Source organism: Schistocerca cancellata, chromosome 4 (assembly GCF_023864275.1).
Source record: "Schistocerca cancellata isolate TAMUIC-IGC-003103 chromosome 4, iqSchCanc2.1, whole genome shotgun sequence".
Lineage (NCBI taxonomy): Eukaryota > Metazoa > Arthropoda > Insecta > Orthoptera > Acrididae > Schistocerca > Schistocerca cancellata.
The window spans coordinates 659,498,521-659,524,062 of NC_064629.1; the positions used below are offsets into that span (position 1 = coordinate 659,498,521).

General features: G+C 44.6%; 1 protein-coding gene across 1 annotated transcript in view; it reads left to right on the forward strand.

The window, feature by feature from the left end:
- LOC126184369 (stAR-related lipid transfer protein 13) overlaps window positions 1-25,542 on the forward strand; it is a 681,898-nt gene that overhangs the window by 69,894 nt on the left and 586,462 nt on the right. The window contains exon 2 of the mRNA XM_049926754.1: window positions 2,525-2,875. Coding sequence (XP_049782711.1) covers window positions 2,525-2,875 — 351 coding nt within the window. The remainder of the gene's footprint in view (window positions 1-2,524; window positions 2,876-25,542) is intronic.

Here is a 25,542-nt window from a genome sequence, read left to right on the forward strand (position 1 = left end):
CAGAGCCATTTGAACCAAAGACCGTTCCAATGCCCTCCAAATGTTCTGTTCATAAGAATGGTAGGGACATCCGTCTTGTTGCTACCACTGTGACTGCCTCATGTCTAGTGGAATGTATTCCAATAAATATATTTAAATTCTCATCAATGAATCAGGGACCAATGATGCGGGTGTTGAAAAACACTCACAAAACATTGATAGACCAGGAGCCTTGTTTTTATCCACTTCTTTGAGTCAGTGTGGATTATCAACTGACGATTGGTGCATATTGCGGAGGTTGGCTTACCCATGATTTCTAAACCATGCTTCTTTCTTAAACAAAACTTTGCCTATACACTGAGGTGACAAAAGTCATAGGATACATGTTAATATCGTGTTGGACCTCCTTTTAACCGGCGTAGTGCAGCAGATGACGTCGGTAAAGCAGATGCCAGACTGAGATTGATTGGAAGAATCCTAAGGAAGTGCAATTAGAAAACAAAGGAAGTAGGTTACAGTACGCTTGTTCGCTCACTGCTTGAATACTGCTCACTTGTGTGGGATCCGTACCAGATAGGGTTGATAGAAGAGATAGAGAAGATCCAACGGAGAGCAGCGCGCTTCGTTACAGGATCATTTAGTAATCGCGAAAGCGTTACGGAGATGTTAGATAAACTCCAGTGGAAGACTGTAAGAGTGACGCTCAGTAGCTCGGTACGGGCTTTTGTTAAAGTTTAGAGAACATACCTACACCGAGGAGTCAAGCAGTATATTGCTCCCTCCTACGTATATCTCGCGAAGAGATCATGAGGATAAAATCAGACAGAATGGAGCCCACACAGAGGCATACCGACAATCTTTCTTCCCACGAACAATACGAGACTGGAATAGAAGGGAGAACCGATAGAGGTACTCAAAGTACCCTCCGCCGCACACCGTCAGGTGGCTTGCAGAGTATGGATGCAGATGTAGATGTAGAGTCAGTGCGCCCCGCCGGTCAGCGGTGGCGGCGTAAAGCCGTCGGCACACGGACCGTGCTGTCGAACGTTAACGTTGAGCGTGCCAAGTTCAACGTGCTGCTGAACGCTCAGGAACGATGCGACTTGTGCGTACGGTACGTGGGCCCCCAACGTGGTATATGCGTTCGCAACGCACTCCAGCGGCAGTTGAGGGATGTTTCTAGTTCGTAAATCACGCTGTTTACTCAACGGGCGCGCGTAAAATTCCCACTTTAGCTCTATTAGAACGCACATTTTCTCCATCGTCCACGAAAAGGAAAGTATCATGTCCAATCAATAAGGACACAGTCTTATGAAAGTTCCATTAAAAACAGTGCGGTACAAATTTGGAATCCTTCTCCGCATAAGATAAACATTATTTCATCATTCCCACATTTTAGTAAAACCCCAAGATCCGTCTTACTTAATCACTGTTCCTACCTAGTAGCAGAATCTTTGCAACATGTGAATTACGAAGCGTAAAAGAAAAAGGAGCAAAATATCTTTATACAAGTACCGCAAGCTATGTTGTAGATTAAGCCAATCGAACAAAGTCACCCCTCAAAAAAGGTGAACTTATATTTACATAACATCAGATATTATGGTATATACTTATATTAAACTAATAATAAAGTATCAGAATGCAATAAAAACGCGAATGTTAGAAGTGTCAGGACGCTAACCACTGCCCCAACCAACATACCAATGCAGGACAGTGACGCTGCTCATTACGCTAAACCAGCAACACACCTATTAAAACTAATCATAGTACGTTACCCCTTGCAGAAAACCTTATCGTAGATATGTTACTAATTGAAATTTAATTATAAGAAATTGTACCAAGAACAATGCATTTTGGGTGGATCTTCAATGTGTCGCTGCCTTCAAATAGCCTATTCTCATAATACGCAAGTTACAATAATTCTTTTGCCACGAATATGATGTTTCTCATTATTTTATTGGAACGAATCACACAGTTAACAACGGTTTTTCCAGTGATTCTCAATTTGCTGGTACTCAGAAACGGCATATATACATATAAGCTTGAAATGAATGCCAGTATGGCGCCTCACAACTCTGTACTGAAGGGAAACGGCGTGCGTGTGACGTAGGTGGCGTTGTGTCATCTCATTGGTCAACGCTCATACGCAGAATATCTGACATGCCAGATATTGCTCTGCACGTTCAGAAAGACTCCCGAACGTGCTATTTCATGCTATGACGTCAGAAACTCGGCACGCTGAACGATCAACGCTCGGATGCACGGTCCGTGCGCCGACGGCTTAAGCATATGCTGTCGAGAGGTCGTTGCGGCTTGTTGTTGTCGGTGTGTCTCTGGCCTCTCTCGTGATAGGCACAGTTGATCCAGCGCCTACTATCGATCTTCGTGCTACATCTTTGCCGACCGATGTGCTGGCGACAGCTTATGCCAGCACACTTTTGGAAATTATTAGGTAGCGCGTGTTGTCTCGTGCATACCGATTTTAATTCCGCTGTAGCATAATCGGCGAGTACCCCAGCTGAGTGGCCGTGCTTGCTGTTTTCAGGAGGAGATCGGCGATGTCTTCGAACACTGGCAGGATGTGGAGCCCGCTGCTCCGAAGCCGGCGCCGTCCCCCGAGGCAGAGGCTCAGTTGCAGTCGCAGCCGGACTGTGACACCGAGCCGCCGCAGCAGCCGCCCGCGGACGCAGGCCCTGTGCCCGCTGCGGACCCCGAGCCCGAGCCCGAGCCGGAGCGCGCGGCGGCCAGCACGCAGGTGAGGGACGGCGAGCGGCGCCGACGGCCGCGCTTCCGGCGGCCCGCCAAGCCGGCCGACGAGCGCGACGCCGGCGACTGCCCGCAGCCGCTAGCCGAGTTCGACGCGGTGGTGGCCCGCGAGCTGAGCGCGCTGCGCCTCGCCGGCACGCCGCCCGCCGACGCCCAGTCCTCGCCCTCTCTGTCGCTGTCGCCGTCGCCGTCCCCCTCGCCGCCGGTCAACGGAGGGTTGCCCTCCGTAAGTATACTGCAGGCTGGTCAGCCACCGACCTTCTGTAATTATCGGTCATGCAGACGTAACCAGTTCCTATCGTCTTCCGATATTTCACCTGGAGATGCCCAACAATTTTCTGAGTGTACCGTAAGACTGACAATACCTTTTGAAGATTTCGTTGAAATTATGTTCTTCATTGGAGAGAGAGAGAGAGAGCAGGTAAGTGTACTGAACCAAAAATCAGTCATCCTCAGCAGACATCCCGCTAATACCATGTACACCACCTCGGGCCGGCCGGAGTGGCCGAGCGGTTCTGGGCTCTACAGTCTGGAACTGCGCGACCGCTACGGTCGCAGGTTCGAATCCTGCCTCGGGCATGGATGTGTGTGATGTCCTTAGGTTAGTTAGGATTAAGGAGTTCTAAGTTCTAAGGGACTGATGACCTCAGAAGTTAAGTCCCATCGTGCTCAGAGCCATTTGAACCATTTTGAACCACCTCCGTCCTCGATAATGGGCTCATTTTGGCTAGGAAGGAAGTCTTCAAGTTTCTTTGGGTATGCCATACCCAGCCGAAGCCATTAGTTGACTGCCCGCATCTCGTGGTCGTGCGGTAGCGTTCTCGCTTCCCACGCCCGGGTTCCCGGGTTCGATTCCCGGCGGGGTCAGGAATTTTCTCTGCCTCGTGATGGCTGGGTGTTGTGTGCTGTCCTTAGGTTAGTTAGGTTTAAGTAGTTCTAAGTTCTAGGGGACTGATGACCATAGATGTTAAGTCCCATAGTGCTCAGAGCCATTTGAACCATTTTGAACCATTAGTTGACTGTTAGATCCCGTACAGCTACCAAATTGCAGCGGTTTTGATTTCTACGTTTAACTCACTATTTCGAATAGACCCAAACATTTTCTGTGGGCTCAAGATCGGTTAAATGAGCGCGTCAGTCGAGGTGCCATAGGGTGCCTAAGTGTTAAAGGTACGCTTATACTGCACCTCGCTGCTGGCACCTCACTCGCTGCCGGCATATCACACGTCACTGCCAGCCGGTAGCGTTGTCGCACGTACGCTGCAGCTTCGCTGCTCACTGGCCTCCGGGAGTAATTACCCTGCAGCTGTTCGCATATCGAACAGTGTGTTAGCAGCGTCAAACGCGACACTGCTGGAGTGACCTTTAAGCACCAAATCGCGGCTCAAGTTTCAGGACATGCGGCGATGGTCGCAGTGCGAAACACAAACCAGCTTAATGTCGTCGTCTGGTGAGGATCGTAGTGAGCACTGCGGCGAGCAGCGATGGCGCGAGTTAAATAGACCTGCTAGACGCAGCTGCATTAATTCATCATCCCAGGGCCACGCCGGTGAGCGAGACTTGGCGGCGTAGACGCACCCTACTCGTACCAGGATATTATGCTTGCAGCCTTGTGAACACGACCGTTATCGTCTAGGAAGATACGGGTGTCCACAAAATACTCATCGTGAAAGTGTAGAGGAAAGAGCCTCACTTGCTCATAACGGATGTTGAAATAAACCTCCTCGTTGGTTTTCACGGTAGCCTCCATCAGTGGACCCCAGAGATAATACGGAAAAACACCTCCAAAATGTCGCAGAAACGCATTCTACTTGAATTACAACCTCCAAACACTGCGGGTCAAATGCATCGTTGGACCGTCGGAACATCCGACCTGTTCCATAGCTTCGAAAGAGGCTCCCATCGTTTCTAAAGAGGTACCATTACAGCTTATAGGACGACACTACACCCCAACAATTGCTGTATTGTTCGCTCCACCGAAAATGAGCAGCTTTATGTGACAATGTGAGCAATAGCCTTTTGAAAGGTTCCCGACTCCAACCGTCCATTTAAGCGGTTCTCTTCGCAACGTTCGCTTAGCAATTGGTTGGTTAGTTACATAGTTACATGTTCCATACATCATTACAATGATTCTTTTAGCGAAATGATGTGGAACGAGTCAGTTTACAGGTATAAATAATATATAGTTAACGTTAACATTAATGAACTTACAATTCTTTTGACATATGCATGCTACTACACTTAAAAATGAGAGTTTGTCTAGTGTTTTTTAGTTGTACCCGCGTTCACTGATAGCAAAAATTCCTGTGTGGTTCATGTTGATGCAACAACCAATCAGCTTCAGTAACGCTGTTGTCATGGACATGCCCAAACACGATAGCACCTTTACGTCTTTCTACCACGTTCCTACATCGACCCATTTTTCTGTGGTCTGTCCATACATCTCGCTAGCACGTATACGTTATACATCACTTCACTGCCATGATTTACTTCAGCGGTAGAGTTTGACGTCCTGGTACAAGTTATATACCTTATATAATGCTCCAAAGCGACCAGTGTGCTCTTCTAACGGAGTGACTAATGTTTTGTGTGGTGAGCGCATTTTCACACCATGTTTACAGAATACGTTAAGCAGAATGAAATTAATTAACCCATATTAGGATAACACCGTGCACATTAAGTTAACAGCGTGATTCACGTCTTGCGCAAGGTTAATAAGGGAAGGACGAAAAGGTTTTAAGAGATAGAAGTGTATTGTCACTATAAAAAGCAACCATTGCTTGTGTTAAAGGAGCAGTCGTATTTTCAGAAGAAAAGATCCCTCGTAACTGTAGTCATTTTTATACACTTCATGCTAAGATCATTTTCTGTGGTACCAGTCGGTTATGTAAGTTGTCATCCAGAAACATTAATGTAGAAATAATGAGCTACGAACTATTCGTCTCAGTAGTTTCGGATCACCATGTCGTCCTATTTCATAAAATACATGGCAGTGTTCATTGCATCTAAATGTATTATGTATTCTATGGCAAACATCATATGCCTTGCAGGCTAAGCACAATAATTTAAACTCGGTAGCCCTGATATTAGATGTAAATATTGTTTTCAATAATTTGTCATTATTGGCAATTACTTGCTTTCATCAGTAAGAAATCATGTGAATCAAAAAGAATGTCGACACCTAATTTGACCTTTTTTATGTAGTTAAAATGTCAGCTTGTTCATAACGCATTCGGTTGACAGAGTTTTAAACTATCAGCATAGAAATTGCCTCTTTACGCACATGTCCACTAATGTGACCGCTGATGCATACGTATGCATCAACGGTCACAGTATTGTTAACGTACATGCAGTCTAAGAATAAAAAAGAAAGCACCACGAAGGAATTATTTAAATGGGACGGAAATTGGTAGATGTGATGTACATGCAGAGACAAACACACGATTACAATTTCAGAAGAATTGGATGATTTATTCAAGACAAAGAGCTTCACAAATTGAGCACGTCAGTAACGCGTTGGTCCACCTCTGGCCCTTATGCAAGCCATTATTTGTCTTGTCATTGATAGATAGAGTTATTGGATGTCCTCCTAAGAGATATAGTGACATATTCTCTCGAATTGACGCGTTAGATCGTCAAAATCCCGATCTGGTTGAGGGGGCCCTGTCCATAACGCTCCAAACGTTCTCCACTGGGGAGAGATCCGGCGACCGTGCTGGCCGAGGTACGGTTTGGCAAGCATGAAGGCAAGCAGTATAAACTCTCACCGTGTGCGGGCGGGCATTATCTTGCTGAAATATAAGCCCAGGATGGCTTGCCATGAACGGCAACAAAATGGGGCGTAGGATATCGTTGACGTACCGCTGTGCTGTAAGGGTGCCGCGAATGAAAACCAAAGGGATCCTGCTGTGAAGAAATGGCATCCCATACCATCACTCCTGACTGTCTGGCCGTATCGCGGGCGACAGTCAAGTTGGTATCCCACCACTGTCTGGGGTGTCTGCAGACGCGTCTTTGCTGGTCGTCGGGGCTCATTTCGAAGCGGGACTCGTCACTGACGAAAAATTCTACTCCAATCAATGACATTCCAGGGCGAAGACATGTCTGGAGAGTGGGATACCGATCTGACTGTCATCCACTATACAGCCAGACAGTCAGGAGTGATGGTGTGGGATGTCTTTTAATTCTACATGAGAACCTTTGGTTGTCATCCGCGGTACCCTTGCGCCACAGCGGTACGTCGGTGATGTTCTGCGCACCGTTTCGTTGCCTTTCATGGCAAGCTTTGCTGGGATTAGATTTCAGCAAGATAATGTCCTCCCGCACACGGCAAGAGTTTCCACTAGTTGTCTTCGTGCTTCTCAGAACCTACTTTGGCCAGCAAGTTCGCCAGGCCTCTCTCCAATTGAGAACGTTTGAAGAGTTATGGGCGGGACTCTCCTACCAGCTCGGGATTTTGACGATCCAACCCGCCAGTTAGACAGAATTTGCCACGATATCCTTCAGGAGGACATCCAACAACTCTATTAATCAACGTCAAGCCAAAGAACCGTTTTCATATGGGCCAGAGGTGGACCAACTCGTTATTAATGTGCTCGATTTGTGAAGCTCTTTCTCTTGAATAAATCAGCCTATTTTTCTGAACTTGTAATCATTTTTTTGTCTTTGAATGTATGTACAGGGTGATTTTGCTACATGGGTACAAATTGTAGGAAAGAACAGCTCAGAGAAAAAGGATCAGAAAAGCTCATATTAGCCTATGGGTGGAAAGGCGTTCCAAGGGAGGTACACCCACTTGAAGGTGGAGATAAAAGATCTTTGACAGTGACTATGGGATCAGCTTTAGGTAGGTAGCCCACCAGCATGAGGTAAGCCAAAACGACCGCGTGGAATATGTTTGATTCTTTTTATTAGTGAGCCGGATGGCTTGAGTTACGTTGACGTTTATCTCCATTTTCCAATGTAGAGCCCATTTTTATACGTCTTCTCCATTACCTTGCATGCCGCGAGCGAAGTATTTTGGGTTCGACGCCGTTCTGCTAAGAGCCATGTCGTCAGCAAACAAGGAGAGGTGATCTCCTGGTTGTTGCAAAATGACGTTAGTATAGATGGTGTACAGAGTTGGTCCAATAACAGAACCTATGGATACGTCTACTTCAGTCTGTCTCGCGTGGCTATTTGACTTTTGACTGGTTACATAGATATGTCTGCTTTCAAAAAATCTAACTGGGCAATTATTCTGAAGTAATTTGGAGTCAGTCCTTATTCCAAAGTGTATTAAATGATTTTTAGATATCGAGAAAAATATCACCAGTGCTCTGTTTTATTTGTCGGCCTGTATGGATGTGCTCAACAAGCCCCATAACTTGACGAATTTTTCCATACTTCTCACTAAATCAAATTAGTTGTGGGATGATTAAATGTCTGGTGTTCAAGAATTCACGAGATGTTGTAATAATTTTGTCAAGGATCGTTTTAAAGCAGCTTAAGAAAGAAACAAGTCTACTATTATGCGAAAATAGCTTATCCTTTCCTAGTTTCGTTAACGTTACGACTTTTTCTAGTTTTCAAGGTTTCATTGTTGTTTTGAGACAGATTCTTCTAGTGGTTTGGAACTGTGAGCTCTTGTGGCCTTCTTGTTACGCAGGACTGTGACGTTCTTCACATATTTTTTATAAGACTGAATGGACATCCATCCAACCTACATTAAAATCCCCTGACTGCGCCAACGAGAATGCTGTGGAAGCCGAGGGCACTCACTACTATGATGAACATAGAAGGTAGCCCCTCCCGCTGAAGCTTCGCGATTGTCAAGCGGGTCTTCAGTTTCCTTAAAACAGTGGCCTCTACCGTCGATATGCGCCTCAGGACTGTAGTAAGTCTTCATTCGGAGAACATGGACGACGTCTCTGTGCTTTTGTTTTCTTAGTGATTTCATAAGCCTCGACAATGCATGTGACTTCCGATGAGTGACGAAGGATACAATACGACCCAAAGTAGAGTTTTAGCAAATTTCCTGCTACTCTCACTTTCCACATAAGCGCAGAAACCTATACCAAGTATCCCAGAACATATCTCCCAGGAAGAGAATAGAAGCTTTCGAAATGTGGTGCTACAGAAGAATGCTGAAGATTAGATAGGTAGATCACATAACTAATGAGGAGGTATTGAATAGAATTGGGGAGAAGAGGAGTTTGTGGCACAACTTGACGAGAAGAAGGGCCCGGTTGGTAGGACATGTTCTGAGGCATCAAGGGATCACACATTTAGCATTGGAGGGCAGCGTGGAGGGTAAAAATCGTAGAGGGAGACTAAAAGATGAATACACTAAGCAGATTCAGAAGGATGTAGGTTGCAGTAGGTACTGGGAGATGAAGAAACTTGCACAGGATAGGGTAGCATGGAGAGCTGCATCAAACCAGTCTGAGGACTGAAGACCACAACAACAACAACAACATCTCCCTGGTCGGTACTTGACGTTATAGCGCTCTCGGTCTTTCCCCTGGGCTTCCACGCAACACATGCGAGGCAGCTGCCTTATTTCTTAGACACTGTGGATGAGGTGAGCCACGTAGTTATCCTGAGTATGGTCTTGCTGAAAGGGGAACAGAGTAGGGATCGAGCCGCCTAGCAGAGCGGAGGTCAACAGCAGCAAGAGTAGCTTACCTTTTGTACATAGTTTGCACACATCGTTTACCTTAGTGGTATCCTAACTTACTGCTGAGGAGATGTGAACAGTAGTTGATTATTCAGCTATTTCTCGGAATGCTATATATTTTTGTTGTAAGAGTTAGCGTATTTTTCGATCGTTTGTGTTCAGTGAGTTTACTTTGTAGTGTAGTACACAGTTTGCATATATCGCATATTGTTTGTATTTTTGAGATCTTCAAAAATGGTTCAAATGGCTCTAAGAACTATGGGTCTTAACATCTGAGGTCATTAGTCCCCTAGACTTAGAACTACTTGCACTTATCTAATCTAAGGATAGTGCACACATCCATGCCCGAGGCAGGATTCGAACCTGCGACCGTAGCAGCAGCGCGATTCCGGACTGAAGCGCTGAGAACCGCTCCGCCACAGCGGCCGGCTTTTGAGATCTTATTCAGTTTTCTTATAGAGTATGATATGGATAGAGATTGTGCCTGTTGTGAGCGGATACAAGAAGAGTTGGCTGATGTCCATATACAGCTGGAAGCTGCGCTGGCCACAGTCGACTGGCTTCTGGCTACTGCTCAAAGTTGCAGCTACATGGGACGCTAGTGACTAGACCTGCGGCATCTCTGTTGCCGTCGGAATCTCCTGGTGACCTGGTTATCACTGCGTCTGCAGATACGCAACATCTGACCAGCCCGTCGGTTCGCGTGTCACTGGGCGGAAAGCGAAATAGGGAACGGTCCGCAAGGTTGGCTCCTTACGCCTTAGCCGGCCGCGTTGGTCTCGCGGTTCTAGGCGCGCAGTCCGGAACCGCGCGACTGCTACGGTCGCAGGTTCGAATCCTGCCTCAGGCATGGATGTGTGTGATGTCCTTAGGTTAGTTAGGTTTAAGTAGTTGTAAGTTCTAGGGGACTGATGACCACAGCTGTTAAGTCCCATAGTGCTCGGAGCCTTACGCCTTAGGAACAGGTACGAGGTGTTACCCAGTGTTGATAATACTCCTGAGCCAGCACGGGATACCTTTCCTGTTGTGCCAGAGGCCGATTTTCCTGCCCAGCCCGGAAAAGTGAAGAGGGCAATTATGGTAGTCATTGGAAGCTCCAAACCGCTTGGATTCTAGGGCCATCCTCAGTTTCCCTCGGCAGATAGCTGCTTTGGTGAAGGCAACGAGCATCGCACATGGGGTGCAGGCTACGCAGACTATTTGTAGCATCATACCCAGGGTCGATCGCGGTCCTCTGCTTTGGAGCAGAGAGCAAGGTTTAAACAGGAGGCTATGGGACGGTATCGGATACGAATTTCTCAACGTCCGCTGTCGGGTGGAGAATTGTAGGGTTCCCCTTAATAGATCAGTAGGTCAGGCGTGCACTACGCGCAGGAGGGTGGGAGGAGGGATGCAATGTTTTTTAGGTTAGAGGAAGCCCCTTTGGGATCAGAGACGAATTCCCTGCCAAAAGCGAAGATACTTTATCCAAAATTTTCTCAGAGAATGGTCGTCTTCGCGGATCGGATACCGAACTGATTATTACGATATTACTAAACTGCAGGAGCATCTAAGGAAAGGTTCCAGAATCAGTATCGCTTATTGAAAGTTTTAACGCACAGATAGTGACATCCAACGGCTAGTCCACGTTCGTAAAGTCACTGAGCTCTCCTCATTGAACTATTCTACTGTTACTGCTTCTCTACTGCCAACACAATAATCACAGCCGCCTTTTATACTGGCTCTCATGACGTGTAGTGAACAATTTCGCATTAAATAGTGCTGTCCGCGTATTTTTAATCAGATATTGTATCATCCTCAGAAGTATATTTATATGATAGCTCCACGGCCAGTCTATCCGGAAAATACACTCCTGGAAATTGAAATAAGAACACCGTGAATTCATTGTCCCAGGAAGGGGAAACTTTATTGACACATTCCTGGGGTCAGATACATCACATGATCACACTGACAGTACCACAGGCACATAGACACAGGCAACAGAGCATGCACAATGTCGGCACTAGTACAGTGTGTATCCACCTTTCGCAGCAATGCAGGCTGCTATTCTCCCATGGAGACGATCGTAGAGATGCTGGATGTAGTCCTGTGGAACGGCTTGCCATGCCATTTCCACCTGGCGCCTCAGTTGGACCAGCGTTCGTGCTGGACGTGCAGACTGCGTGAGACGACGCTTCATCCAGTCCCAAACATGCTCAATAGGGGACAGATCCGGAGATCTTGCTGGCCAGGGTAGTTGACTTACACCTTCTGGAGCACGTTGGATGGCACGGGATACATGCGGACGTGCATTGTCCTGTTGGAACAGCAAGTTCCCTTGCCGGTCTAGGAATGGTAGAACGATGGGTTTGATGACGGTTTGGATGTACCGTGCACTATTCAGTGTCCCCTCGACGATCACCAGTGGTGTACGGCCAGTGTAGGAGATCGCTCCCCACACCATGATGCCGGGTGTTGGCCCTGTGTGCCTCGGTCGTATGCAGTCCTGATTGTGGCGCTCACCTGCACGGCGCCAAACACGCATGCGACCATCATTGGCACCAAGGCAGAAGCGACTCTCATCGCTGAAGACGACACGTCTCCATTCGTCCCTCCATTCACGCCTGTCGCGACACCACTGGAGGCGGGCTGCACGATGTTGGGGCGTGAGCGGAAGACGGCCTAACGGTGTGCGGGACCGTAGCCCAGCTTCATGGAGACGGTTTCGAATGGTCCTCGCCGATACCCCAGGAGCAACAGTGTCCCTAATTTGCTGGGAAGTGGCGGTGCGGTATGCCACGGCAAACTGGCTGACACTGACGGCGGCGGTGCACAAATGCTGCGCAGCTAGCGCCATTCGACGGCCAACACCGCGGTTCCTGGTGTGTCCGCTGTGCCGTGCGTGTGATCATTGCTTGTACAGCCCTCTCGCAGTGTCCGGAGCAAGTATGGTGGGTCTGACACACCGGTGTCAATGTGTTCTTTTTTCCATTTCCAGGAGTGTATTCCTAAAAACCTGATGATTGTGACCGATTTCAGCAAATGCTCGGCCGTTGTGTAATCAATGTATATGCGGGAGACAGAATGTTTTGCATTATTTTTATACCTTCCCCAAATATGTTTAGACACCTGTGTGTTATCTTCATTGGTTCTCGATTTATTCTCGTAAAATATTATACAAAACTATCGGTTGGTTTTCTGTTTCATGCCTGAATACTATAACTTGTGCATTTTCATTTTGTTGTGATTGATCACATGGAACTTCATTGATTTTAAAAATAGAATTTACAAATAAGCTTGCAGTTATGTGTTTAAAGACTTGAGAGCATGTCATGTACAAAGTAGTGGGAAGAATATATCTCTTTACTCAGTGTAATTATTTTTGCACGCTTTTCTGAAGAGCAACAGACGACCTGCAGAAGCTACTTTTTAAAATAGTTAAAATTTAACTTGGTCCTACAAGTTACTGATCTGCCCAATGAATACTGTTTCACCTTCTACCTAAGACGCCACTGAAGTCAAGAGGTCGGTGTTTTTCTCTTTCACGACATTTATCCATTGTTTCCTGCAAGGTAGAACAGAGCCCACTAGGATTTTCCGAGCTTCTGTACTCGGCGGCCACATTGGTTGGCACTTGTTCAAATACCACAGGTTGGGTGAACGTCGTGATGCACTCTTAGTGCTGTCTGTGAGTGAAGAGGACAAGGTTAAGCCTGCTGTAGCACATACTATTGGGTTATTCTGCGAGAGAATGTGTTCCGTGCTGTGAATCAGTTTCATAGGTCTAGGCAGTTTGACGTGAAATGATGCCCAAATGTGTAGAGACCGTTGAAACCAAGTACTGAGGCACCAAGTAAAAATGTCATATATTTGTGAATATTGCTGTTCTTTTGTAACAAAATATTCTATATAAATCTTCAGCAGATGGTTCGGAATACTCAAGAGATTGCAGCCGATTAAGAGAGAGAATAAACAATGGTTTTCTTAAAAGAGGAGAACCCAATGATACTAATTTCACTGATGATGCAGTGTACACTACAGGTAAATAACGAGTTCTTATTAACGGCGCTCCTTGTGTGTCTCGAGCATTAGTGTTTACAAATATTATTTTCTCATTCTAAAATAGAAAGAACAAAGAAAATTGAGTTCAGTACACTGGAAACATGTACTGCGCGGATCTACACAGTCTACATATTTGTGTTCCAATCTGAGAGTACACAGCTCGGCGCAAAACGTCATAGCAGATGTATAACTATACATTACAGCAGAAACCAAAACAAGCACCATCTGACGATAAACATGAAGTTACTGCTACGGAACGCCGTCTAGATTACTCCGACAAAGCAGTCAGAAAAAAAGAATGAAAAAAATAAAGCTGGAAAGAGAGACCAAAAAAGTGAATGTTAATTGTGCTCGATTTATGTTCGACTGCAAGGACATTTCGAGTTTCCTGGTGGATAACGTCCATCGCATCCTTCATATACTGCTTCACAATAAATTGAAGCTATTACTTCTTTCTGGTTTAAATACAACGGTCAATTGCAGTGGGCCACAGTTATCTCAAAGCATTTTCACAAGCGCTGTTCATTAGAAATTAAAAACTACGGAATCACAGGTAGTACCTTCTATGAACATAACCCTGACAGAGTTTCCAGAATGTAACTAACCGACAGTAATTATGTAACTTATTAAATGGCTTTGTCTTTATTTCATTTTTCGTTTGAGGATGAGCGATCTTGGCAGGAAGAGTGCCGATTAATTAAAAGTTTTGCGGTGATTAACTTGGAGCATGGCTAATTGCAATGAGACTACTACATTAACTCATCCTTGTTACGCGTTTATTAGCTTGTTTGTGGAAACGAAAATTGTGTGATATGAAGTTAAACACCTAAGTGATTCATTTACAGTAAGGTGGCGTATTGTATTTCAGTTGTAGACTAATTACAATAAATTACATTTTACCGCTAACATAAGATTGGTAGACCTTTACATACTTCAGTGTCATAATTGCGTGTTCCAAAAAGCGTATTAATGTTTAACTAACTGATATTCGATTGATCTTTGAGAACCAGCCTTCTCGAATTCGTTTAAGTTTTATCTACGTTGCCTCATTTACGTGTGGACGAATATGAACTACTGCACAACACAAAGGGTGACATCTACATATTTTACATGAGTTCTGAAACTGTTATAGAGATATAGAGGGGTTCAGTAATATGGTTTGAAGATCCCGATTTTACGAAGTACCGCCATCTTCAGGATTAGTCCTCTTGTGTACACTGAGGTGACAAAAGTCATTGGACAGCGATATCCACGCATAAAGATGGCGGCAGTATTGTGTATAAAGGGGCAGTGCATTGACGGAGCCGTCATTTGTACTCATGTGATTCAAGCCAAAAGATTTCCGTCGTGATTATGGCCGCACGACGGGAACTAACAGACTTTCAAAGTATGGGACATTCCATTTCAGAAATCGTTACGGAATTCAGTATTCCGAGGTCCAGCGTCAAGAGTGTGTCGACAATAGCAAATGTCAGACATTACCTCTTACTACGAACAACACAGTGGAAGACGGCCCTCGCTTAACGACCGAGAGCAGCGACGTTTGTGTAGTGTTGTCAGTGCTTCTCTTGTTGTTTCTGTGCCGGGAAAATGACGGGGTTGTTCACCTGTCGAAATAACAGCGATGTAGGAGACGTCACACGTCTGCTTTACTGTAAGTTGCTCGAATATTATTTGAATTTATTGAACATACCTTGTCGAGTGAGTGAGAATATAGGTAGCTCGTAAAATGCAAAAATGTCAACACCAATGAATGAATGAATGTGGTAATAAAATCTAGTCTCACAGACGTTACCTGCAGCTCTGCTGCGACCAAAGGAACAGCGGAGAAGCACCGTGTTAAACTGCATTGTAAAGAATCAGCCTTGATTCGTGATTCAAGATTACAGTCTGCATTATCTGTTGTGAAGTCATACGAGTAATATAAGTGTGTCATGACATCAATACGGAGGTTACGACACAGCAGTTGTCCAAATGTATGATTTATTTAATTCCAAAACGCAAATTTTGCAAAAACTTGATCCCTTTTCAAGTTCTCTAAAGTATTATGTCATAATATGCAATAAATAAATAAAAATGTCGTGCGACTAGGGCCTCCCGTCGGGTAGACCGTTCGCAGGGTGCAAGTCTTTCAATTTGACGCCACTTCGGCGACTTGCACGTAGATGGAGATGAAATGATGATGATTAGGACAACACAACACCCAGTCCCAGACCGGAGAAAATCTCCGACCCCGTCGGGAATCGAACCCGGTCCCTTAGGATTGGCATTCTGTCGCGCTAACCACTTCTTGTAATCTAATTTTGTTCGTTTTCGTTCGTTGTATCTGCTGGGGGCAGACGTCGGAAGACACCCGGTTCAGTTCGTCGTTGATCCATTAACTCAGTTTTTTTTATTACAGAGGGCAGCCAACCCTCTAACCGAACACGCTGAGTTATCGTGCCGGCAGCCACTCAGCTACCGGGGGCGGACATAATATGCAATAAAAATATGGCGTAATACTTTTAAGAACTTGATAATGGTATCTTGACTTTCCGTAACATGTTGTGTTTTTAAATTAAATGACTCAGGTCAACTATTGCGTCAAAGTCGCCCTACTGATAAAATCTGAAATGTATGCTTCTGTAGTGTTCTCAGTAGGTAAGTCTATTGACTGCACCATATCGCTAGCTGCTGTTGATCATTATTCTAGATCCTACTAAAGCCTCACTTAATTTACAAGACGGTCTGCATAAGCACTTCTTCCCTGAATGTTTAGTTGTGCCGTTCCTGCCGTGCTATTTTCCTAGACAACACGTTCACTACGCTCGTATAAAACTCAACAGTCTCTTTCGCGGGAGTACTATCATAATTAGAGATAATCACCTACTGCAGCGCAAACATTTCTCTAATTAATTTAATTTATATTGCAGCTGAAGTTTTAGCGTGACCTGGAAGTACTGTAGTGGCGCGAGGTACAGCTGCTTTATATACTCATCATAGCTTTGTGACTGTTTTCTACTACGCGCAAAGGAAGCTGAAACTACCATTTTTCCATAATCAAGGACATTGTAGAAATTGTAGTACAAAATAAAAACGAACTGATAAGGAAAGGGCGACAGCAATCACATCACTGTGACTTTATATCTATACATAGGCCCCTTCGAAAAACCGGATCCTTCCACGATTTCACGTTGCAGGCTTTTCACTGTCGTACAGGGATTTTTCACTCAGAAACAAAGGTAATTTGGGTAACAAACCGAATAAATGATCTGCACCATTACGCCGTAACGTGGCACCAGATACCGCGGGTAGCTTATCACAAAATACTCAGAAAATATCTGTGAATAAACAAAGAAATTTTGTCGATGGAATCGCGTTAAGTCTTGGGCGTCTACACATGATGAACCAGAACTCATGCAGTCGGGCACCACTGCACGATTCCGTGCCAACAAACATTGCAAAAATGCCTCTTACAGAATTCCACACCATTCATATTTTTGGTATAGAATAGATGCCAAAATTAAGTCAATTTGGCAACACCGTAATCATATGTCCGACAAGAATCTTCATTCAACAATTGTAGCCACGATGGCCAGTTAGAGCAGTGGGCGTAGTTTTTCGTTAAAGAACTCAATTTCACAAGTTTGATACCGAGTCTAGGTTTATTATTTTTATTTTATAATTTCGATTTGCGCAATAGTTCTGTATTCTACACTGTTTAATGAACATATCTATGTTAGAAATAGACGTCTTTAAAGTTGAACATAATAATTATTGATCAAGTTACCTGTCATTGCACAGAAATAATTACAAATCTTATCAGTGTGGAGATGTTAAGCATACTTCATACATTCAGTAAGACAAAGAAGCTGTAATACACTGATAGAAAAAAGCACAACACCAAATAACAATTATTGTAGAGTAATGAAATTTCGGGAATACTTTTGTCTAGACTACATATTTAAGTGATTAACATTGCAAGATCACAGGTTAATGTAAGCGTGAGATAAGCCATTGCAAATGTGAAATTCTGGTACATTATTGATCGATGTAACCGCCAGATTGTTTAGTGCAAGCACGCAAACGTGCATGCATTGTGTTGTACCGGTGCCGGTTTGTGGAATGGAGTTCGATGCCTGTTGCACTTGGTCGGTCAATACAGGGACGGATAATGCTGTTCGTGAATGACGCTGGAGTTGTCGACCGTTGATGTCCCATATGCGCTCGACTGGAGATAGATCTGGTGGTCGACACTTTATAGAACTTTTGGGTTACAACAGTGGTATGCGTGCGAGCGTTATCCTGTTAGAAAACCCCCATGGAAAGCTGTTCACGAATGGCAGTACAACACGTCGAATCACCAGATTGACGTACAAAGTTGCAGTCAGGGAGCGTGGGATAACCACGAGAGTGCCCCTGCTGTCATACGAGATCGCACCCCGGATCATAGCTCCAGGTGTAGGTACAGTGTACCCAGGCCGCGGTCATGAAGGTTACAGGCGCTCAGCTGGCCTCCTCCTAACCAACACACGACCATCACTGGCAGCGAGGCAGAACCGGCTTTCATCAGATATCACAACAGACCTACAACCAACCCTCCAATGAGCTCTCGCTTGACACCACAGAAGTCGCAAACGGCGGTAATTTAGGGTCAGTGGAATGCACGCTGCAGGGCGTCTGGCGTGGAGCTGTTGGCTCGTAGCTGTCCTTGATGTAACCGATTTGTAACAGTTCGTTGTGTCAATGCGGTGTCATCTGCTGCTCAAATTGCTGCTGCTGATGTAGTACGATGCGCCAACGCCATACGCAGAACAAGAAGGTCTTGCCTCTCGATAATGACACGTGGACATCCGGTGCCCTGTCATCTTCCGACCGAAGCTACATTTCTGCCAAGTCTTTCTGCAATATCGCAGACGGAACATAGAGCTTCTCATAGACGTGTTACTCGACCGCGTTCAAACACAGTGAAGTGTTGATAATGGCGACTTTGTCGCCTTAAAGACATTCTTGACTAACATCAACTCATCACTTCCAATCTCAAAGCTAACTAACGCTCACGACCTTTATAGCGTCTATTTAAAGCGATCCTCATTTGCTTCCTAATAGTGGCGCTACTAGAGCTATTTTTATACGACTGGCGCGAAATCTGAACAGACATCGTTCAGATGTAGAAACACGCCTACGAACTTCCGTTTATGTCGCACAGCTCCTTTCATATGCTCACTGTGTTATCAAATTTCCTTTCTTTCACGCCCATTTTGTACCGGAAATATACACGGGACGAAATTTTGTAAGACACATTTTTGTACTGTTAGCACGCAAGGAATCGTCATGTAGGGTGAGAGTGTTCAAATTTCGGTTCATCCTGGGTGGCTACAGAGTGTCTGTGTTACAAGAATTAACTTCTGGCGCTATGGCACCCCTTTGGCAGTAATCGTGGGCCAGTGCTTTGATTGATAATAAGCGGAACGCCTAGTAATGGACCTGGCAGCATCCACTGTGAAAAGTGGCGTTTAACGTATCACATACCGTACAAACTAACTGCCCTGCAGCAGCGTTAGCCCCCATAATTGCGATGGTTTGTAGCGAAACTGAATTACTTTTCCGGACATGGGTTCTAGTAGCCAAGTAGCTAGATTCCTCAAGGCATCATTTGCAACCGTTGAAGTTTGTCGATGTCGTTTTGTTGCATCGCGTTAACCGGGAGTCTCGCCTAACAGTCCTCGGGTGCATATTATGTATTGTTTCGTCAGAAAACTGCAGTCTTGTTTTTGCCACGTGTGGAGTCGGCCCAAAGCAAGTACTTCTCACCACTTGTTTCCTACGACGCCTCGAGTCAACGCTAAACTTAAGGGTGTTTTTCGTTGCAAGCAAACTGATTTGTTAAAGTGGAATTTTGCGCTCCTAGACGAGGCCAAAATTAGTGTAATGCGATATTCGGTTACACACCATGTATCGGTGGTAGAGTTGTAAAACTACCATAGGCTACCGTAAGTAATCATAGAACAGGTAGTTTTCCTAGCAGCTTTTGTCACTTAAGACCGTAACCGCGTTACCTTTAAGTTAGGAGTGTTGCACACCTATCACGCATTACCTCATTCCTATTGTTTTGTTTGAGTATGCTTTCAGTGTCACACAAGATTCCCCTAGAAACCGGAAGCGGTGAACCGTCTAGATAATGAGAGTGGATGTTTAAAAGACTGCATGACCTACGGAACATTTTTGTTCTACATAGTTGTCTTCCTGTCTGTTACTTACAGATAAACAGTATTTACAGCAAAATTGAAATTATCATTTATTAATTCAGGTTTATTCGAAAATTGTTGATTTGTAACGTGAAACAAAGGGATGTTGTAGTAAAAATAAAAAGAAAGAAATACGGATACCGTATGGTGCTAGAAAACGTAGCTTCCTCAAAAAAAAAATGTAAAATTAAAAAGAGCGAAACAAAAACACATCAACCATCACTTAAATACTTCGTCCAACTTATATAAAACATGTTTCTGTTACTAGTAAGTTAATTTCACTCTTAGCAGTTTCACCAGGAAACTCTTACTTTTAATCATGATGAAGAATGTTCCATCAGGTACAAAGTAGCAACACTAATTATATAGATTTTGTGTGTTTGTGCATTTACGCGATTACCTATGTTTTTTTACTTATGAAGTGCAATTTATATTTTATGGGTGTTTAAAATACACAATGGACTAACAGTTAACGATGTGCAGTTCTGGTTATGTGCAAGAAAAAAAAAAAAGAGAGAGAAGTCGTCGAATCGCAGTTTATCTCTCACACATGCATTTATATTTCTTTCACTACCAATTTTACCAATACCACCGGTAATCTTACCATTTACCAAGTCATTTATGTACTGTACCAAAACTACCGAACCGTAGTGTTGGTAGAGCGCAACTCTTAATGAAGAAACATATGAAACCACGATATATAAGCAATACGGCAGCAGCACCTAGTGGGTGTGCTGCCTTGCCGTAGCAGTGAGCGCGGCGTGGAGCGGTTCTTGAGAACAAAAGGGACAAATCGGGCAAGGAAAAGTGGAAATCTCAAACATTCAAAGTAACAGATCTCATATTTTACAGGAAAATCAAGAAACAATTATCTCTTTTTCCACGTAACTTTTTGTATCCAAAAAGTTGGAAAGTTATCTGATACAACAGAATTATGCTGTTCACCTCATCATTGGAAAAAATAATGAGATAAATTAGAAAATGATTAATTTATTAAGAACATTCTAGGTGCCATACCAGGGAAATGACTAACTCTAAGGGTGTATAAGAAAGTTTTTGTTTCAGGTACCATTGATATTGAGGAACTATGTTTTGTTTGTGACAATACAAGTGCGAAAATACAGTAGCAATTTTTTAACTAGAAGAACTGCAGCAAACAAAAGCAAAGTGAAATTCAAGAAAAATGTTTCCGTATTGGCTTCCGTTTCTTACAAATCTCCATCCTTGGGATCAAATGTTGCAAAGTTTACTGCAGAACTCCCCATGTTGTAGAGAAAGAAATGGCTTTTCATAAGACTTTCCAGACACACCGTTGTTTTGTCGGTTGGCTTCTCCAAATATGTTTACTGTTTGAGATACAAGTTATTTTCTTCCATTAAAAACATGTTTCACTGATACAAACAAAAGTTTGCACGAAATCTGATTAACACACAAATTGTGCGTCAACTAAATGGAGGAAACCTGGACGCATGGCTCTTGGAACTCCAGAGGAAAGCGTTGCTTGGCACAAAGCTCATGCGACATCTAGTAATGAATGTTTAAAACATCTTCTCGGTGATCTGTCACTTGACATAAATTCAGAGACATGCAACAGAGTACACAGTAGCACTGTAAACGTGTTTTGCTGAAAATGGCACTTACAACTTTTTGACAATTCCACTCTTCAAATATTCACAGACCATTAGGTGTCTGATGTTGTCATTAGACACTGATCGAGAGTCAGAAATGTAGAACCAGTACTAATGAAGCCCGGTGCAGCGTAACTTTCGATTCTTCTTCTTCTAACGTTATAGAGTCTCAATATCTATGTAACGGAAAGACGACTCCTCCTTATTGCTTTAATGCGTCGATATTCGACAAGAGCGGCGGCCCTATTGCTTTTGTTTCTATGAAACAGCTTTACGAGGAAAGCCCTGCTCATCTTGTCCGGACCCATGTTGACTCACTGCCTGCTATTGTAATGCACACTGCTGCTTGTGCTTCAGCCCTACACCACCTTGCCAGTGCTGGCGCCTAACGGCAAGTCATGATACTAACAGTACCAACAACGCATATCCTGCAGCGACCAGTCTGAAAATCATTCCTACAAAGTTAAATGCCCAGGCTGTAAATAGTTTTCAGTCTGCACTGGCTCAGGTAGCGAAATTTTGAAACTTCTTGGCAGATTAAAACTGTGTGCCGGACCGAGACGCGAACTCGGGACCTTTGCCATGCGCGGGCAAGTGCTCCTCCACCTGAGCTACCCAACACAGGCACACGGTTTTAATCTGCCAGGAAGTTTCATATCAGCGCACACTCAGCTGCAGACTGAAAATCTCATTCTGGAAGCGAAATTTTAGTTATAGCCACATGCTACTATTTATTCTTCATGTTTTATTTTTCTTTTAATTCATTTCGTTAAATAGAATAGACTCATTTTGGAACCGATTTATCGAATTAGCACGTAAAATTGAATTTTACAAATTTTTGTGAAGAGTAACAAACCGATGGGCGTGCGTGAAACACGGGTGACTCCATGTACATTGCCCACAGAGTGAGATCAAGTGGCACTGGTGGTGATATGTTCGCTCATTAGGAACGGTCAATTGGGTGCTTCCTTACTGCTATGCCAGGCGAGTGGCCTGTGATCCTGCACAGCGATACGCGTTACAGCAGCATCCATGGTTCCCTGTTACATACACACTGTTCAGTCACTTTAATGTGATCTTCTGCCAAAAGCCTGAATAGCCATCTTTTGTAGCGCGGACCGGAAGAAAGTCAGTGAGGTTCTGGAAGGTACCGACAAAAATGTGGAGACACGGCGAGTCCAGTGCTGTGGTAAACTGCGTTTGGTTTCTCGGTTCAGGGCCCATGGCGCGAACAGACCGATCTAGATGGACCAGCAGATTCTCCATTGGGTTTAAATCCTGGGAATTTGGTGGCCAGGGGAAGACGGTAAAGTCATCCTGGTGCTCTTCGAATCACGCAAGTACAATACTAGCTGTGCGACACGTTGCATTGTCCTGTTGGTACTAGCAGATGCCATCATGCCGAGGAAAAGCAAACTGCATGTAGGGCTCGACATGGTCCTCTAAGATAGATGCATACTTACCTTGATCAACTGTGCCTTCCAGAATGACGACATCCCCCAGGGAATGCCACGAAAATGATCCACAGTTCATAACGCTCCCTCATTCGGCATGGACCCTTTGCTTTCAGACGTTTCGCCCCGTACACGCCAACGGTCATCTGTTCGATGTCGCATAAAACATGGTTCGTCTGAAAATGCCACATGCTGCTTCTCAGTGGACGTCCAGTTGCGCTATTGGCTTGCAGGTTACAGCCTTTGTAGCCGATGAGCAACAGTCAGCACGGGTCCATGGTTCAAATGGCTCTGAGCACTATGGGATTTAACTTCTGAGGTCATCAGTCCCCTAGAACTTAGAACTACTTAAACCTAACTAACCTAAGGACATCACACACATCCATGCCCGAAGCAGGATTCGAACCTGCAACCGTAGCGGTCGCGCGGGTCCAGACTGCAGCGCCTAGAACCGCTCGGCCACTCCGTTCAGCACGGGTCCATGAATCAGGCATCTGCTGTGGAGGCCCATACGCAGCAACGTTCACTAAATGGTCGTTGATGAGACACTGTTCGTAGCCCTTTGGTCATCTGGGTAGTCATTCGCCCAGCATTTACACGTGTATTCGCATGTACACATTTTCACAGCCGCCGTTCATCCCTGCCATCTATAGCATGTGGTGCAACACAGATGCCTCGGTGCCTGTTTTGGATTTCTCCATTTTGCGGCACACGAACAGCTCACAAACTTAGCCGTTTCGTAATTGCTTCCATTCTTCATCCAAAAGCCAATGATCATAGCATTTTGGACGTCAGACACATTGCTCCGTTTGTACATCTACATCTACATCGATACTCCGCAAGCTATCTGACGGTGTGTGGCGGAGGGTACCCTGAGTACCTCTATCGGTTCTCCCTTCTATTCCCGTCTCGTATTGTTCGTGGAAAGAAGGATTGTCGGTATGCTTGTGTGTGGGCTCTAATCTCTCTGATTTTATCCTCATGATCTCTTCGCGAGATATACGTAGGAGGGAGCAATATACTGCTTGACTCCTCGGTGTAGGTATGTTCTCGAAACTTTAACAAAAGCCCGTACCGAGCTACTGAGCGTCTCTCCTGCAGAGTCTTCCACTGGAGTTTATCTATCATCTCCGTAACGCTTTCGCGATTACTAAATGATCCTGTAACGAAGCGCGCTGCTCTCCGTTGGATCTTCTCTATCTCTTCTATCAAACCTATCTGGTACGGATCCTACACTGCTGAGCAGTATTCAAGCAGTCGGCGAACAAGCGTACTGTAACCTACTTACTTTGTTTTCGGATTGCATTTCCTTAGGATTCTTCCAATGAATCTCAGTCTGGCATCTGCTTTACCGACGATCAACTTTATATGATCATTCCATTTTAAATCACTCCTAATGCGTAGTCCCAGATAATTTATGGAATTAACTGCTTCCAGTTGCAGACCTGCTATATTGTAGCTAAATGATAAGGGATCTTTCTTTCTATGTTTTCGCAGCACATTACACTTGTCTACATTGAGATTCAATTACCATTCCCTGCACCATGCGTCATTTCGCTGAAGATCCTCCTGCATTTCAGTACAATTTTCCATTGTTACAACCTCTCGATACACCACAGCATCATCTGCAAAAAGCCTCAGTGAACTTCCGATGTCATCCACAAGGTCATTTATGTATATTGTGAATAGCAACGGTCCTACGACACTCCCCTTCGGCACACCTGAAATCACTCTTACTTTGGAAGACTTCTTTCCATTGAGAATGACACGCTGCGTTCTGGTATCTAGGAGCTCCTTAATCCAATCACACAATTGGTCTGATAGTCCATATGCTCTTACTTTGTTCATTAAACGACTGTGGGGAACTGTATCGAACGCCTTGCGGAAGTCAATAAACACGGCATCTACCTGTGAACCCGTGTCTATAGCCCTCTGAGTCTCGTAGACGAATAGCGCGAGCTGGGTTTCACACGACCGTCTTTTTCGAAACCCATGCTGATTCATACAGAGTAGATTTCTAGTCTCCAGAAAAGTCATTATACTCGAACATAATACGTGTTCCAAAATTCTACAACTGATTGACGTTAGAGATATAGGTCTATAGTTCTGCACATCTGTTCGACGTCCCTTCTTGAAAACGGGGATGACCTATGCCCTTTTCACTCCTTTGGAACGCTACGCTCTTCTAGAGACCTACGGTACACCGCTGCAAGAAGGGGGGCAAGTTCCTTCGCGTACTCTGTGTAAAATCGAACTGGTATCCCATCAGGTCCAGTGGCCTTTCCTCTTTTGAGCGATTTTAATTGTATCTCTATCCCCCTGTCGCCTATTTCGATATCTACCATTTTGTCATCTGTACGACAATCTAGAGAAGGAACTACAGTGCAGTGTTTATCTGTGAAACAGCTTTGGAAAAAGACTTTCAGTATTTCGGCCTTTAGTCTGTCATCCTCTGTTTCAGTACCATTTTGGTCACAGAGTGTCTGGACATTTTGTTTTGATCCACATACCGCTTTGACATAAGACCAAAATTTCTTAGGATTTTCTGCCAAGTCAGTACATAGAACATTACTTTCGAATTCGTTGAATGCCTCTCGCATAGCCCTCCTCACACTACATTTCGCTTCGCGTAATTTTTGTTTGTGTGCAAGGCTTTGGCTATGTTTATGTTTGCTGTGAAGTTCCCTTTGCTTCCGCAGTAGTTTTCTAACTCGGTTGTTGTACCACGGTGGCTCTTTTCCATCTCTTACGATCTTGCTTGGCACATACTCATCTGACGCATATTGTAC